At 42.3% G+C, this 18,316-nt stretch overlaps 1 protein-coding gene across 1 annotated transcript in view; it reads right to left on the minus strand.

Annotated features, from left to right (window-relative positions):
- Positions 1 to 686: 686 nt before the first annotated feature.
- The window catches only part of LOC144888589 (uncharacterized), a 43,314-nt gene continuing 25,684 nt past the window's right edge, over positions 687 to 18,316 (minus strand). The window contains exons 2-4 of the mRNA XM_078767040.1: positions 8,041 to 8,483; positions 6,177 to 6,536; positions 687 to 697 (exon numbers count right to left, since the gene is read on the minus strand). Coding sequence (XP_078623166.1) covers positions 687 to 697; positions 6,177 to 6,536; positions 8,041 to 8,483 — 814 coding nt within the window. The remainder of the gene's footprint in view (positions 698 to 6,176; positions 6,537 to 8,040; positions 8,484 to 18,316) is intronic.

Genomic DNA, 18,316 nt, shown 5'->3' on the forward strand with positions numbered 1-18,316 from the left:
GACAAAAAATCTCAATATATTCCATTTTTAATTCAGGCTGTAACACAACAAAATGTGAAAAAGGTCAAGGGGTGTGAATACTTTCTGAGGGCACTGTGTGTTTTTAATATTGCATACCAGATGTGTGAGTGGTCTCCAGAGATTTAGCAGGTTTGTCTGTTGGGAATGTAATGGGTTTCTCTTCATATCCAGTCTCTTCAGTGATGTAATGGATATCAAATGGAATATCCCCATCATCGCTGTCTTCAGGGATGTAATGGATATCAAATGGAATATCCCCATCATCGGTGTCTTCAGGGATGTAATGGATATCAAATGGAATATCCCCATCATCGGTGGTAACAAACTTGACCAACTTAGGATCAACCATGAATGGCACTGTAATGCAATTGTCAATTCAACCTTGGTCTTCCATTACTCTTGAAAAAATTAATAAATAATAATAATAAACAAAAACGTTTTTTTAAACACTTATTACACAGCAAAATATCTTTTCTTTAGGTGCAAATTCATGCTGGGGAATTTTTATCTTATTTTTTTTTGATCAGAAGAGATATCCATTTCTATAATTAATAGATTGGACTTATTGAGGCATTTGTATGTCAGAAATCACTTTTCTGCTTACAAAGTAATTATAAGAATAAAAAAAAACATGTATAATTATTTTTTGTAAACGTAGTCGAGGCTCATGGAAGAACTAGAACACACAACAGATCAGAACACAACAAAACAAAAGGAACAGCAGCTGAATGGGGAAACACCAATAGCGGGGTGGAGGGAGAAATCAGTATCAGTAAGTACGGACAAACAAGGGTTGCAGGTACTGATGAGGGTTAGGGAAGAACACAAGGGATGAACAAGATGGACACAGAAACAACATTGTGGGAGGGGTGGAGGTGGTTTAATTGGTGTAGAAAAGATCATGGCTTTGGATGGGGGATGACTTGACATGTTGGTGAACACCTGTCTTCAAGACCTGGAGGGAAGAATAAAATTGAAAAGATTGTGGAAGGTGGTTCCACAGGTGTGACAAAAGAGGAATAAATGAGTGGAGGTGAGCAGTGGTTCAGGATTTAGTTGATTTCACTAGGAGGCGTTGCTGGTGGGCCGCGTGCGTCCTGCAGATACATGTTGGGTGGGCAGAGCACGAAAGGGCCAGAGATTGCAAGACCAAAAAGGAGGCGGAAGAAGACCTGTCAGCGATGGCTGAGTGATACGCTCATAGACTCAGCGTCATTGCGAGAGATTCCAATAACCTTGAAAGCCTTGGTTTCCATGGCATCAAGCTGACCAAGGTGTGAGTCAGGGGAGCAAGCCCAGATGGGAGAGCAGTACTCCATCAAGCTGTGGATGAAGGCCTTGTAGGTGGATAGAAGCTTAGGTGTGCCAAGGAAGGACTTAGCATGGTGGAGGAGGCCCAGTCGGTGTCTGGCTTTGGAGGCCAACTTTGAAATGTGGCTTGACCAAGAGAGATCATGGCTGAGAGTGAGACCCGAGAGTTTGAGTGACTGAACCTCTTCATAAGGGTTGTTGAGAAAATAGATGGGAGGATTTGCTGTATGGTCCTTTCAGAGAGGGAGAGAGTGAGTGTGTGGGATTTCTCAGGATTGTAAGACATATTCCAAGTGTTTGACCAGTTTGGAATTTTGTCAAGGTCTGTGGAGAGGGAAGAGGGTGATGCCAATCTGTCAGAAGGATGAGGGATGTCATGCCAGAGAGTCATCAGCAAAGGGATAAAGAGGATTTTCCAATTAAATACAAGTAGCAATGGAAATGCTACATTAAGGCTAAAACACCACTTCTTGTCATGCCCTCTGTATTGGAACAGTGAGGTCAAATTTGTTATTATTGCTATATACTCAAGAGATTTGGATTTGAGATCAAGAGATTAATATGAGGCAAGAGCACAGGTCAAAATTTTTTTTTGGGTATTTACACGACCGGTCAAAAGTTTTTGAACACCTCAATTTTTCCAGTTTTTATTGAAATTTACACAGTTTAATGTCTCAATGTACTCTGAAATTAAGCATAGAACAAATAAACAATTGGAGATAAAAAGAAATCATAGAATCATTTTGTTTAACAAAATTTAATTTAAATTTTGATTCAGCAAAGTCGCCACCTTTTGCAGATATAACCGCCGAACACACGCGTGGCATTCTTTCCGCAATGGAAATCAAATATTGTTCGGGAAGTTCTTCCCAACACTGTTGCAGAAGTTCCCACAAATGTGTTGCACTTGTGGGTTGCTTTGCTTTCACCCTTCTGTCCAGTTCATCCAAACCAGCTCGATGGGGTTTAAGTCTGGAGACTGTGCTGGCCATTCCATGATTTGAAGCCTACCGTCTTGTTCTTTTCCTCGTAGGTAGTTTTGACATATCCGGGAGGTGTGTTTAGGGTCATTATCTTGCTGTGGGATGAACCCCTGACCAACTAGGCGTACACCAGAGGGTATTGCAATACCACCATGGCGCTGCAAAATGCTGTGGTAGCCCTTTTGGTTCAGGGTGCCAGTCACTCTGTGCAAGTCGCCGACTCTGGATGCAGCAAAAGAGCCCCAGACCATCACGCTTCCTCCTCCATGTTTGACAGTTGGTGTCACACACTCAGGAACCATCCGTTCGCCTACTCGACGGCGTACAAAAACCCTGCGTGATGAACCAAAGATTTTAAATTTTGATTCATTGGTCCAGAAGACCTTCTTCCAGTCTTCAGTAGTCCACTGGCAGTGCTTCATGGCCTAGGCAAGCCTCTTTTTCTTATTTTGCCATCTTAGCAATGGCTTTCTTACTGCCCCTCAACCTGTCAAACCTGCAGCTCGAAGTCTTCTCTTCACAGTTGAAACTGAGACTTGCTTACTTCGACCAGTGTTAAGCTGTGCTTGAAGCTGTTGTCCTGTGAGCTGCCTATCACGCAAGCTGTTGACTCTCAGAAACTTGTCTTCTGATTCTGTTGTGGCTTTGGGTCTGCCAGACCTCTTCCTGTCAGAGTTTCCTCCAGTTTCCAATATACTACTTCCTGCAGTGCAATATTGTCCAAATAATGCTTCAGAGGGTGTAATAACAGTCTGTTCAAATACTGCTTTTATACAGACATGGGGTTTGTAATCAAGTAATCAGCAGAGGTTGGGACACCTGTAGGAATTGTTTGCATCAACTTTCAAGGCTTAATTTACTTACATTGCTGCAGAACAGCTGTAAGTTGTTAACCCATTACTTGTTCCCTGAAGAAGGCCGGTTTTTTTTTACAATATCACTGTAATTTACATTATTTTCCCGTTTTTGCTAACCTAAACTTTTTTTTAACCTCGAGCAGTTTACTGCTTACCTTTGTACCATTTCAGGTTATTCACTGGACATTAAACTGCGTAAATTTCAATAAAACTATAAAAATTGAGGTGTTCTAAAACTTTTGACCGGCAGTGTATATGTATATATGTTTTACGATTGCAGAACAAAAGCACTTCATCTGTTCAGTGTCCCCATTTTAGGTAAACATACAGTAAGTATTGCAGCCGATGACTGACAGGTGTTTCTTGTTATTCAGGTGTTTCTTATTGCATTGGTTAATTGTTCACACATAAAAGATCTGAAAATGTCTCGTCTTTGTTTTAGCCTTTGTTTTTGCCATGGGAGTCTGTCTTTCGAGTCAGAAATCAACATAAAGACCAGAGAACTGTCTATGAAAGAAAATCAACAATTTGGAAGCTAAAAGAAAATAATAATTCAATTTGAACCAAAGCACAAAAATTGGGCACAACAAATACAACAAGTTGGGATATTTTGATAAATAAATAAACCACTTGTGTACTTATCATAGACAATAGCCAGGTCACCAAGGAAAGCAACAGCAGTTAATGACAGAAACATCATCAGAGCTGTGAAGAGAAATCCTAAAACAACTGTCAGTGACATCACCAACAACCTCCAGAGTGCATGGATGAAAGTATCACAATCTACCATTTACAGAAAACTTCGACAGCAGAATTACAAAGGCTACACCGCAAGATGCGAACCTCTCATTGGCACCAAAAATAGAAAGGCCAGAATAGAATTTACCAAGAAGTAAAGAGGTGAGCCAGTAAAGTTTTTATGGACAGATGACACCAAAATAAACCTTTACCAAAGCGACGGAAAGGTGAACGTGTGGAGAAAGGAAGGAACTGCATATGATCCAAAGCATACCACCTCATCTGTAAAGCATGGTGGAGGTAGTGTCATGGCTTGGGCTTACATGTCTGCCTCTGGAACTGTCTCACTCATCTTTATTGATGATGTAACTAATGATGGCAGCAGCAGAATGAACTTGGAAGTGTACAGACAAATTTTGTCTACCAATGTACAATTAAATGTCTCCAAACTCATTGCCCTTCACCATGGAGCAAGACAATGACCCAAAACACATTGCCAACGGAACCAAGGAGTTCATCATGGGGAAAAAGTGGGAGGTTTTATACTGGCTGAGTGAATCTTGAGAGAGGGGGAGGGACAGGGAGAGGGAGAGAGAGAGAAGGCAGAGTAACCAGCACTGATTGGCTCAGTGTCCAAGTAGTACAATCAATGATGGCAGGTGTGTATACTCGGTGTGTTCTGTATGTTCAGTGGTTTTCTTCATTTTTTTTTTCATAAAAATTTTCTTCAAGCCAAACAACGTTATAACAAAACAGCATTCTACGGAGCAGCGTTAAGTGAGGTATACCTGTACGTAATAGAAGTGGAGGAATTATCATGCTAAATATTGTTACATTGGTGGGGGTAGGCATGAAATACCTTTGGAAAGTAGGAATGTGTAGGTTTTAGTATGGACTGTGTGGCACGAAGAAGAAGAAGACATCGCGATGTTCATAAGCAGGGTAAATGTTCAGGTTAAGAGTGTTTGCATGTCGCCATAAGGAGGGTGGCTTTGTGCTAATTAATTATAGGGCTTGTGGTTAATAATCCCCATGGCTTATGGTTAGTCTTGCCTCCCTGCGATTTTTGCCTAATGTTCTTATAAAACTCAGCTGGCCAGATGATGGGCTCCATTAGCCAACCACGCCGCCAGGGCCGCCAGAAACAGCATTTGCCAATGGGCAAGGAAGGGAACCCCGTCAACCGAACATTCCCGAATAGAGATTAGTCTCCGCCCCCTGACGACTCGTGACGGGGAGGCCATGCCTCGACCTTTGTCATTGGGCATCAAGCAAGGCCATGAGGCCCCACCCTGAAGACGACGATTCGTCATGACGATGGACTGATTTAATGGGACGTCAGCGGTGGAACATTCGAGAGCTAGGAGAGCAAAAATAAGCCGTCTCGCCATCTTGGTCTCTTCTGGTCCTGGTGTTCGTTGGAGGTGGTCGCAGTTTTCTTTCGTTCTGGCTCTCGGCTCGAGTGGGCGCTGTTCTCTCGGGTGCGCTGGTGAGGAGGTGTGTCAGAGCTTTGGAAGTTTTGCAACGTTGGAGGAGGGGGTGCTGTTGACTGTGGTGCTTTTCGGGAGAGGTGAGAGCCGCGTCTCGCTTGGTGGTGGAAGTGAGGAGGGGCCGGTTGGCTGCTTGTTCATGCCTGGGCATTGTCAGCGCCATTTGTTGGTGTGATTCCCGTGCGGTGATTTGGAGGTGACGAACGCCAACCCCCCTCATTGAGTGAGACCAGAGTTAAGTGCCGGCCGGCAGGATCATCATTTATTTTTATTTAATCTTTCCCCCGTCTTTGTATACGAGTGAGTGGAGACGTCTCAATTAGGAATTATCGTTTTTACTTCGCCTTTCATTTTTGTCTCTTGCATTTATTTTCATGAAATCCTTTATTTTTGCATTTCATTCTTGTATTGTGGATTTTGCTTGTCCCATGTTTGTGTTTTTGGGTTTGGATTAACCCAGTGTTGGCCGTCTGATCAGATAAGGCTTCGGGCCTTTCCCACACGTCCCAAATACAATCCCGCCAAGGTTCGAAGTACGCCTCGGAGTTAAAGCTCGTTTCAGTCATCCGTCACCCAGTGGTCTAAACCCCGCGGACGTGACAATAACATACCATATGTGTGTTTGTAAGGGCATATTATTCGCCAGTAAAAGTCAATTTGAAGAATCTCAAATAATTCAAATAATTCAATCACAAATAATCTCAAATAATTTACAGTGATGATTTTGCACCAACATTTCAAAGTGTAACGACACCGCTCAGTTCATCATATCATACCTGTAGTGGCAGTGGCTTCAAGAGGCACAGAAGGTATACCTTTTTTATATCCAGTAACCTTCACCAAATATTGTGTGTCTTCAGTCAGTTGTGGAAGAACGACCATGTCTTCTTCACCTCTCACCTCGACCTCCTTTGGATCTTTGGTGCTATGCTTGGGTTTGTAGCTGATGATGAACTTGTCAAAAACTTGGGAGATAAATTTCCAAGTCACCTTCATGCTATTGGTTGTGATATCCGAAATTCTAAGTCCCGTTGCCGAGAGTGGTGGCAGTTGAGATGTGACGGAGTCTTTCTCAGGAAGCACGGTTGTAACATGATCTGTTATGTGTTTACATCTTTCATATTGCAAATGAACATCTGGTGAAAAAAAGAATCAGCATGATGTAAAAAAAAATTTGAATATCATGTCTGTCCTTAAAACACACCTGAGATTTCCTTGCATTGTAACATCTCAACCTTTTCATTCCTTATAGATGTTAAAACTAACTGATTGCCATGTTAGAAATTCTCCCCGGGTCCTTCTGTTTCAACATAATTAATTCAGACTAAAATAAATATTTAAACATGATAAATTATTTTGGTGAACAACAAAACACATATTTGAGGTTTCTCAATTGCAAAATATTTTACTTTCAATAAATGAACTGCTTGGAGGAATGAGTTGAAATCTGGTGGTTGTACTCGAAGGGTGAACCAGGAACATTTTAGTTGGTAACATTTGAGAGTTTTTTTCTTTTTTTGAATACAAGATCGAGGCTCGGGTGCGAGCTAACATTGATCACAAAAAGACAAACTGACTCATAAAACATATGATAAAGGGAGCGGGAGAACAAGATGGAGAGCAGGGACATCGGGAGATCTGTGGGAGGGAGAGGGCTTGGGGTAGAGGATGCATGGGAAAGGGGAGGGCAGGGGGTGGGAGAGGTAAAAAAAAAAACACTCTGACATTGCTCGAACTTCCAGGAAAGAAGTCGATATTTCAAAAAAGTGGATCTGGGGTGAATTAACGGGGGTAGAAAAGATCAAGATAGATTTTGGATGGGGGTTCAGAGGGTTCAGGTTGGCGGAAGGACCCCAATTTTCTCTATGTAAATGTGGACGATATCGAATCACCTGTTGCAAAATTGCGCCATGGACATCATACAGGTGGGTAAATTACGAGTAATTAATGCATCCATAATCCTCAGGGAATTAAACTGTCTGTGAAGGTGGGTTGTTTGATAGTTTAAATGAATTTGAGATTCCTTACAAGGAAATTCAATGAAGGAGGAAGCTATTAGGCCCATCAGGCCTGCACAAAATGCTTGTTTGGCTGGGCTATGCTCCATATTTTTGAAGTGATGAGCATCAAGCAAGAAAGCAACATGCACCATTTTTAAAGACCGTTATGACTTCCGGGGTCAGGTTCGAACTGCCGACATTCCTGTCTCAGATCGGATGCTCTAACTATGACACAACCACCACCACCACCACCACATTTAGTCATGATGATGTCTACCATATTACTTAAAGAGCGTTGGTGCTCCTGAAGCATTTTCCTGGCATGCGTTACACTGGGTGGTTTTCCATTGCCTTCCCAGAAACTTAGTCATAGTCATTATTTAATTTGATGTGCACAGCCTTATTCGACCCCTTGTGTTCTCCCCTACGCCACATGGTTACCTGCATCATTGTTTGTCCGTCTCTACCTATCTTCTCCCTCCGCCCTGATATTGGCGTTACCCCTCTCTCTCCAACCGTTCCCTTTGTCATGTTGTGTCCTGATCTGTTTTGTGGCCTAGCTCGTTGATGAGCCAAGCCCTTGTATTAAAATAACGAAAAAAGACCCCCCAAAGACCCTCTGAGACCCTTTAACACCAACCTTCAATATCAGGAGCTCCACAAGGAGAGGTTTTTAGGGCAGATGATAGGGCATGCTCAATTGTCTCCACCCGTTCAAGCAGATCCTGTAACTGGGGCAGGTCTTTCAAGGTGCATCCACATGTTGTCCTAGGTAAATGAATGCGGTGGGTAAAGACAATTTCGTTTCCGTTTTTCAAGCTTGGACTTTCAACAAGCACAGGATGCTGCGTATCAACAATGGTGGCATGATCAGAAGAGACATTTGAAGCCCCCAGGCTGATTTGACAAAGGGAAGGCACATTGATGTTGTAGTTATGTTTGAATGTTATTTGCTGTTGTTGATCGTCGTTGTGGTTGCTGCTGTGATGACTTCCCAGAACAAGTTGCAAGCTAAGGATGAGACCCAGAAGAACTTGTGGATGGATTATCCTGCAGAGATGCACATTGGCTGCCTGGGTTACCCTGCAGTGAGATAACAGCAAAAACAAAACAATCAAAAACAGAAGAACATCACTCATTTTTCAAACTTTGTACAGAGATAATGAATGATGGCTTACATATATGCACGTCATTTATTTTCAAGATCAGATCCAAGATGGTTGACTGGCGGCCATTTTGTTATTTGACCAAACGGTTGTTCAATAAACCACTTTATTATAATGCCACAACGCACTTTCCGAAAGCGTCAAAGTCTGTCTCATCAATATTTAAAACTTTCTTTTTTTGTTGTTGTTGATATTTTGGTGAGAGTATCAAAAAAGCTTAACTACTCACTACCACCATTACAGGTCATCAGGCATGTTAACCATCTATTCTGAGATGACAATTTTTACCTGTAACATAAAAAAAATTACGGGCAAGGTATTCCAATATTTTTGTTTCATTTGACCATCTATCATCTGACATGTCAATGTCAGAATGGTCGAGCTTTTTACCTTTAAGCACATTGGCCGGATCATTGCACTGGCTTCTGTTCCCGAACGTCAAATTTTAAATGATATTTGGTTTCAACAGTGTACAATCTCAAAAGGGTCAGAGAGGCCTCGATTGAAAAGAGAATAAGATGGTGAGCGGAGCATTTTTGAACGGCGGCGTGCCGATCTTATTACCTGAGCCAAACAAGAATGAGACAATCCATTTCACCAACTGATGTGGTTGAGCTTGAAAGTGGTTGGATGTCAATGAAAGCTAGTCTGTTGGGAGCCGTTGGTGAGGTATGTGGATGGACAAAAGGACCACCGAGGCACTCGGAAACATGGTGGTGGGATGATGAAGTTGGAAAGAGGATTGACGAGAAGAGGAAGAAGTTCAAGGAGTGGCAGAAGGCAAAGGGTACGGGAGCAGAAACAGCAGAGCATGAAAGTTATAAGGCAGCCAGGAAGGCTGCAAAGAAAGAGGTAGCAGAGGCGCAGGAGGCATGTAGGAAAATGTTCGGAGAACGCTTGGATTCGGAAGAGGGTCAGAAAGCAGTATTCAGGATTGCAAAGCACATAGCGAAAGAGGGGTGTGATGTGATGGGGGTGAGTTGCTTGAAGGATGAAGTGGGACAAATCGTTGTCAACCCAGATGGAATTAAAGGAAGATGGAAAAGATATATGGAAATGCTGTTGAATACAGAGAATGAATGGGATGGCAACATAGAGAGTAACCCAGTTTTAGGACCGGCAGAGAAGATAACTGAGAAGGAAGTTGAGGAAGCGATAAAAGCAATGAAGAGTGGAAAAGCGGGAGGGCCGAGGGGAGTTGTGGGTGTGGAAGTGTAACTCAGTGTAACTTATTGATTGGCACTGGTAACTCATTGATTAAAGACTGGTAACGATTTCGTAAATGGATGCCAAGAATGTGCACGAACATGGTAATCTCTTGTCCACCTGGTCACAGCCCCAGGCTGGAGCACCCCCCTATCGTTTGGTAAACGGAACTCGCAGCAGGAGGGGAGCGAGCTGATGCCAGGACTCGGTGCATGCATGACCTCGGGGCATTAGCGGAGAAAGGATTAGCGCGGCAAGGCCCATAAAAACCAGAGCAAACGATGAGTCAGGAGACGTGTGACCAGAAGCTCTGACCTACGGAACGGAACCCTGTGAACAGCGCTGAGAGAGAGCACTCATACTCAGAACCTCTGCCCGACGGGAATGGCGGAGGAACATCGGCCGAACGAGAAGGACCATGCGGATAGAGTGACCTGGTCCATTGAGTTAAACGGTAGTTATTTGGTATTGGAATGAAAGTGAACAACCAGTTAATAATAAAGTCATGACCTTTTGTAAAACCTGTGTCCGGTCATTGGAGTCTTGAGTCTCCCCCACCATTTCCCCTACATGGGAGATATGTTGAAGGCAGCAGGAAGTTGCGGTGTGAACAGAATGACAGAGATCTGTAATCTGGTGGTGAAAGAAGGCCGCATTCCAGTGGATTGGGAACTGAGTACCCTCGTCCCTCTATACAAGGGAAAAGGTGACCCTCTGGAGTGTGGCTCGTATCGAGCGATAAAGTTATTGGAGCATGGAATGAAGGTATTGGAAAGGGTGTTGGAGAGGAGGATAAGGAAGAAAGTGAAGATCGACGAAATGCAGTTTGGATTTATGCCAGGAAGAGGAACGACAGATGCGCTTTTCATTGTGAGGCAGTTGCAGGAGAAGTACATGGAGAAGAGGAAGAAGTTGTTTTTTGGCTTTGTTGATCTGGAGAAAGCATTCGATAGGGTTCCACGCAAAGTATTGACATGGGCATTGAGGAAGTTAGGAGTGGAGGAATGGTTGATCAGAGTAGTGATGGCAATGTACAAAGAGCGCGCACAGCTGTAAGGACGAAGGACGGGAACAGTGGTGAGTTTGAGGTGAAGGTGGGAGTGCATCAGGGGTCGGTACTAAGTCCACTACTATATGTAGCTGTGATGGAGGTGCTGGCTCAGAACGTAAAGGAGGGTTTACCGTGGGAGTTGTTGTATGCAGATGATCTGGTGTTGATTGCGGAAAGTATGGATGGACTGAAGGAAAAGATGAACAAGTGGAAGGAATGTATGGAGACAAAAGGTCTGAAGGTGAATATAGGAAAGACGAAGGTGATGGCAAGTGGTAAAGCATGTGGTGAGGTGGAAAGAACTGGGAAGTGGCCGTGTGCTGTGTGCAGGAAGGGTGTCAGAGTGAACTCCATTCAATGTATAATGTGCGCTGAGTGGGTTCATCAAAAATGTAGTGGTCTGAGAGGGTCATTTGCCAGTGTGGCAGCTACATTCAAATGTAAGGTGTGCACAGCGGGAGCTGCAGATGGAGGAAAGGTTGAGTTGGATCTTGGAGACGGCGTGAAGCTGGAAGGTATGAAAACATTTTGCTACCTCGAAGACATGCTGAATGGAGAAGGTGGATCAGACTCGGCAACGGTTGCTCGAGTGAGATGTGCATAGAAGAAGTTTCGGGAACTGAGTGGCTTGCTGATGAGGAGGAGAGTGTCGCTGAAGCTGAAGGGAAAGGTGTATGCTGCATGTGTGAGAAGTGTTATGATTTATGGGAGCGAGACATGGGTAATGAACGTAGAGCAGCAACGAAGGCTGGAAAGGGTGGAAATGCGAATGGTTCGATGGATGTGCGGACTATCGTTGAGAGAGAGGAAGACAAATGATGAATTGCGAAAGATGATGTGAATATTGCCTGTGATTGATGCTGTGAAGAGGAACAGGTTGAGATGGTTTGGTCATGTGTTGAGGAAAGATGAAAGTGACTGGTTGAGAAGAGTGATGGAAATTAATGTAGAAGGAATTAGAGGACGGGGAAGACCGAGAAAGATTTGGCTAAAGATGGTGGAAGAAGAAATGCGGGCAAGGGGGTTAACAAGGAGAGATGCAGAAAATAGGGCAAAATGGAGAAGATTGTCATGGGGACCGCAAGGCTAACCCCCACTCTAGCAGGGAAAATGGCCTTAAAATGCATGTTGTTGTGTGTTGTTGTTGTTGACCATCTATCCCTGCGCATCGTAAGAGCGTGACCAAGGGTTGGCGTCAGGAAGGGCATCCGGCCATAAAAAACATTGCCTCAAAAAGGGAACCATGATGGTCATGGGGCCCGCAAGGCTAACCCCCGCTCTAGCGGGGAAAAATGGCCTTAAAACGTTCATTCATTTTCATTCATTGACCATTAAAAATTGAACACCTTCCATAAAACTTCAAAGGGCAACTGGCATACATCAGGTATGATGCATTGAAACCTGACTCTGGGCAAAGGTAGTACATGAATGCCACGTATACACCACCTAAACAACAACCATCTAGTAAGCTATCTAATGCTGAGATATCTTGCTCAGGTGAGTTCAAACTTCATTAAAACCCTCCAATTTCAAACGTATCCAATAATTTTACCACTGTTGATATACTACGATGCCCCCCCACACCCATCCCCCAAATTCCCCTTCACCACTTCAAAGCACCAGTCAAGTCATGTAAGATGCAGGAGTCAAAGCCAAAACTGGGCCGACCAAAAACCTGGGTGCTTAATTTCCCTCTGATGATCTGAAATAGTCTGAGGTGGTTATGATAAATATTCTTACACTTGTGATAACTCTGCCATATAATCAAAGTGCCCAAAACATTAGGAAACAACTTCAAACTGGTATTCAAAAATCGGAGGAAAGAGCACACTGTTAAGAGCCATGTATATGTGATACTGAGATTGCAAAAAGACATCCATGAGAATGTTTGAAAGCAACCGGGGAAACGATTCATCTTACTTAACTATAATTCACCAAATGTCTGTCTGTCTGTTCCCAGGTACCACAAAAACGGCTGAACCGATCGCGAAATTTTGGGTGGGTAATCCTGGGACCCCCTGGAGTAAAATAGGCGATATTGTTTTTCCAAGTTTTTTCCCAATTTTCCACTTTTTCCAATTTCAAATTTTTCCAATTTCAAATTTTTCCAATTTCAAATTTTTCCAATTTTCCAATTTTTCCAAACACGATGGAATAATATTTACCGATATGAACAGTGATGTGTCTTTTATTGAAATTCTACAAATACTGTTTAGATTTTGATGATTTGCGTGTGATGTTATTTGACGGATGTTTATATAAATCGTTTAAACTAAAAAAAACCTTCAATTTCTGATATTTTGCCTTTTCATTTGGGCCTCCCAATTGAAGCCCCGCCCATAGAGCGGGTACCGTTGCTAGTATGTAAAATTGTAAAAGTAGTTATCTTATATACATAGCAGGAAGAGACCCATCACCAGTGACAGGAAAAGCAAGCAAAAGTACCCGTCGGAAAGGTTTATGTTGATCTATAAATTAAAAAATTTCATGGATTTAAAAAAGGTTAATTGTGTTGCACTCTTTGTTTCACTCAGAGCCAAAGCTCGGAGCTACTTATACTAACCATCGTGAAATGGAGGTGCAACATCAGGTGGTGGAGGTTCAATTTGTCTAAAATGAGGGTCAAAATATCCTGCTTGAAAAATAAAATTTAGCATCAACATTATTCATGCCTATTCTCCCATAATTTCAAACGTGATTGTTGAGCTTTTCAAACAGCGTGGGAAGTGACTGCCGTAAATGGGAGGCACCACTGTTCACAATACAGTCTACAATAGATGACTTCCCTTCCATGGAATTTCAACACAGAAAAAGACAATTTGGCCCATCAAGCCTGTACAATGGTTTCAACCTATGACAGGTTTTTACGGCGTAGCCCATAGGACAAAGCCGTCTAGAACAGGGTTTGTCTGTCAGTATGTAAGCATGTAGGTATGCATGTATGCATGTATGCATGTATGTATGTCCCTCACAAACGTACACCAATGAGAGCTGAGAATCTGGTCTTTATTCCTCTGTGCTGCTGTTGCTGTTTCCCCTTTCTCCTGCTGTTCCCTTTGTTATTTTGTGTCTTGATCTGTTCTATGTCCCAACTCTTCCACGAGCGTAGACATTGTGTGTAAAAAAAGAAAAAAAGAAAGTCAATCAGATGAAAATTGAGGATTTTAGAAATTCTAAAAAAAGTGGTTGACCTTTGGCCTACGTTGAACTTTTGACCTCAAAAATACATAGGATTTTGTCGAACGACGAACTCTACCATTGGGTGAAGTTTCGTGAAGTTCGGTTTCAAATTGTGACCTGTAGCCAAGTATAAGCGAGCTGACAGACAAACAAACAGACACACAAACCGAAGTGATCAACATAGTTGTGAAAAAAAATTTTTTTGCCAAGTAATAACAGACCAGACGAACCAATATGCTTGTGAATCTTCGATTTTGCAAATAACAAACAGTTCCACAATGTGAGAAGTACAGGGCACAGGAGCAATAGTTATAGGGGGAAGCACTAGTTTAGAAAGGTGGTATAACATTAGCTGTAAAGGTGATGGGATTGGTATTTCTTTATTTTCCATATGTACACAATTATTGCACACACACACACACACACACACACACACACACACACACACACACACACACACACACACACACACACACACACACACACACGATACTTTGAGACCTGGTAGGTGTCCGATCCCTCCTGAAACCCACCCACGTGTGGACATAGCAGCTAACAGAAACTTGTACATACACTTACACATATATACGTGCACACACTCATATATGTATACACACACACACACACACACACACACACACACACACACACACACACACACACACAAAGGTAGATATATTCAGACTTGGGAGCGCTCCGTTCCACCTTCTGCAACATGCAAATGGAGATAACAACCAAGGAGAAGCAAGGAACAAGAGAGTTGAGTTGTACTTTAAGCTTAGATTTTGTTTAACCAGGAGGAGGTTACTGGAGAAACACATGCATCCTGTTGTTGCTAGGGAGTGCCAGAGGGCCGAAAAGCAGAAGGAGCTCGACAGTAGAGGTGGCACTCCTATCATAACAAGAGAATGGTTGCAATAACAACAAGATGGAATACAATTATTATAACAAGAGTAACCATACAAATAAGAATAGTCGGATAAAGAAATAAGAAATAAATGGCAAGATGTGAAATGCAAACTGGGTTATCCAATTTTTCTGCAATTCCCCAAAAACGTAGCAATCCACAGGAGATGCTGCTGCAGTATTCCTCAATAGCATTGGTGATGCTGTCCAAACTAGATGGTATTCATAGAATATTTACCCCATGCAGTCAACTTTCTGCGATCCAACTCTTCTGCTTTTTAAAGTTTTTTTCTTCTTTGAACCAATATGGCTGCCAGACCATGTGACAGATGACATGATAAATCTACATTCTCTAATATAATTGTTGTGTAGATAACGTTAAATAAATTTCAAACTGATCAGACTAAGCATTGTACTTGTCAAATTATGACGTCATAATTAAGGCACCAATGCCGTCATCATTAACAACACTTATTCCCCATATTGAGTTCTTTACAATGATCCATGTTTCATTTTTTTCACTGAAGCAGTTTCAGAGATATAGAGGTGCAACGTTTTTCGGGTTCTTTCCAAGATGGCGCATGAACCACGTTGCATATGACGTCATAATTATCATAAAAAATTATACAGGATGGGGCGCTCCTATGGTGAAAATTACGTGTGCATCGGACGAACAGTAGCAGAGAAAAAAAATTCATACTGATCGGATGAAGCGTTTTACCTGTCGGATTATGACATCATAATGAAGGCATAATTCGGATTAATGACATAATCATTAACATATCTTATTCCCCATGGGAAGTACTTGACAATGACCCATGTTTCATTTTTTCCCATTGAGTGGTTTCAGAGATATAGAAGTGCAAAGTTTTTCCAAGATGGCGTCCGTACCACGTGACCTATGATGTCATAGTTATGGCTAAAAAATTCCACGGGCAGAGGCGATCCGATGGTGAACATTTTGGGTGAATCGGACCAACGGTTGCTGAGAAAATGAATTTTTAAAATGTAGATACACATGTACGACATACATCGATACAGATGCAATACATCTGTACAGTCACGTGAAAAGGTAAGTACACCCAACGTGAACTTTTGACTTTTTCAACATATTTCAACATACAGCTATTTGATCTTCATTTCAACAATATTGATAGATAAAGGTGATATAATATAACAAATATCATGAAACATTTACATTTTGTAGTCCATTGTATAATTTAAATAAACATAAATGCAAATTTTGCATGTGGAATAAGTAAGTACACCCTTGGCTCTAATAGGTGGTATTGCCCCCTTTGGCAGAAACAACCTCAAGTAGACATTTCTTATAACTGTCTACCAGTCTCTGACATCGACTGGGAGAAATTTTTGCCCACTCCTCCATGCAGAATTCTTTCGGCTGTGCGATGTTCGAGGGGTTTCTTGCATGCGCAGACCATTTCAAATCCCCCCACAACATTTCGATGGGATTTAGATCCGGGCTTTGACTTGGCCATTGCAGAACCCTCCATTTCTTTCTTTTCAGCCATTCCTTGGTGGATTTACTGGTACTAGGGCATGCCCGTACTACATATATATCTAAAATTATATCCCCCCCCCCCCTCTATTTACATGAAATGGTTTGGTCCATTCGCAAAGCCAAAGCGAACGGCTTGCGAGTACGGTGACAATCCCCCCCTCTATTTACATGAAATGGTTTGGTCCATTCGCAAAGCCAAAGCGAACGGCTTGCGAGTACGGTGACAATCCCCCCCCCCCCCCCTCTATTTACATGAAATGGTTTGGTCCATTCGCAAAGCCAAAGCGAACGGCTTGCGGAGTTTGGTAAATAAATCGCCATAGCTCGGTAACTACTTCTCCGATTAATATGAAACCTTGAAAAGGCACATCCTCGGGTCCCCAGCAATATACCTGGCAAGTTTCAAGTATATCGGACCCGTGGTTGTCGAGAAACAGCGGTCACAGACAAACGACACACAGACACACAGACACACACACATACACGCACACATACACACAGAGATTACTGGAATTATAGATAGATGTTTAGGGTCATTGTCATGTTGCAAAGTCCACCTTCGGTTGAGCTCAACTCTCCGACAGATGGCCCCACATTATCCTCAAGCACCCTCTGGTGCAATGAAGAATTCATAGTGGATTCTATGATGGTGAGCTGCCCAGGCCCTGATGCAGCAAAGCTGCCCCAAACCATAATATTTCCACCACCATGCTTTACAGTTGGTATCAGGTTCTTGTGGTCAAATGCTGTCTTTGGGTTTCGCCAAACATATCTTCTGTTACTGTGGCCAAATAGCTCTACCTTTGACTCATCTGTCTCGAATACATTGTTCCAGAAGTGCTGGTCTTTGCCTAGGTGTTCATTGGCAAACTTTAGTCTTGCCATGATGTTCTTTCTGGACAGCAATGGTTTCCTCCTGGCACACCTCCCATGTAGATCAAATTTGTGCAGCCTCTTTCTAATGGTAGACTCGTGCACTTTGACATCAACAGTGGCAAGAGCTACCTGTAGGTCCTGTGATGACATTCTAGGGTTCTTAGAGACTTCTTTCAGCATCTTGCGGTCTGATCTCGGGCTGAACTTGCTGGGGCGGCCTGGCCTGAACAAGTTGGCAGTTGTTTGGAATCTTCTCCACTTGTAGATGATCTTCCGGACAGTCGAATGATTGATTTCAAATTGTTTGGAGATCTTTTTAAATCCCTTCCCAGACTCGTAGGCATCTACAACCTTCTTTCTGAAGGCATCAGAGAGCTCTTTTTATCTAGGCATCGTGACGCTGCACACTTCAACAACAAAGGGAAAACCAAACTAAATGTCTGAGGTTTAAATAAGACAGGTTCCTCCAAGATCCTCTCTAACGATGTTCTAATCATTTGCACCTGAGCTGGTGCACCTGATTCTAATTTTAGGTATTTGAAGTAGTGATAAATGTAGGGTTGTACTTACTTTTTCCACATGCGAAATTTGCATTTATGTGTATTTAAATTATACAATGGACTGCAAAATGTAAATGTTTCATGATATTTGTTATATTATATCACCTTTATCTATCAATATTGTTGAAATGAATATCAAAAAGCCGTATGTTGAAATATGTTGAAAAAGTCAAAACTTTACATGGCGTGTACTTACTTTTTCACGTGACTGGATATATATATACAGTGCGTATCAAAAAAAAGGTAATCCGAATTCAAGGGGTTAATATGCAAAGGTTATTTAGTTTGACAATTTACATGTGGTTTAATAATTAAGAGGAGATCCTCAGCGTTCCAATGATGCCTTTCATGCATCATTGCTGTCACACATGACCGAGTATATGTTCATTGAAATTAACAAGTTCAAATCGCATTTTTACAAGTTTAGCTAATCGGTGCAAGACAGTTTT

The sequence above is a fragment of the Myxine glutinosa genome, chromosome 13, assembly GCF_964187855.1.
Source record: "Myxine glutinosa chromosome 13, kmMyxGlut1.1, whole genome shotgun sequence".
Lineage (NCBI taxonomy): Eukaryota > Metazoa > Chordata > Myxini > Myxiniformes > Myxinidae > Myxine > Myxine glutinosa.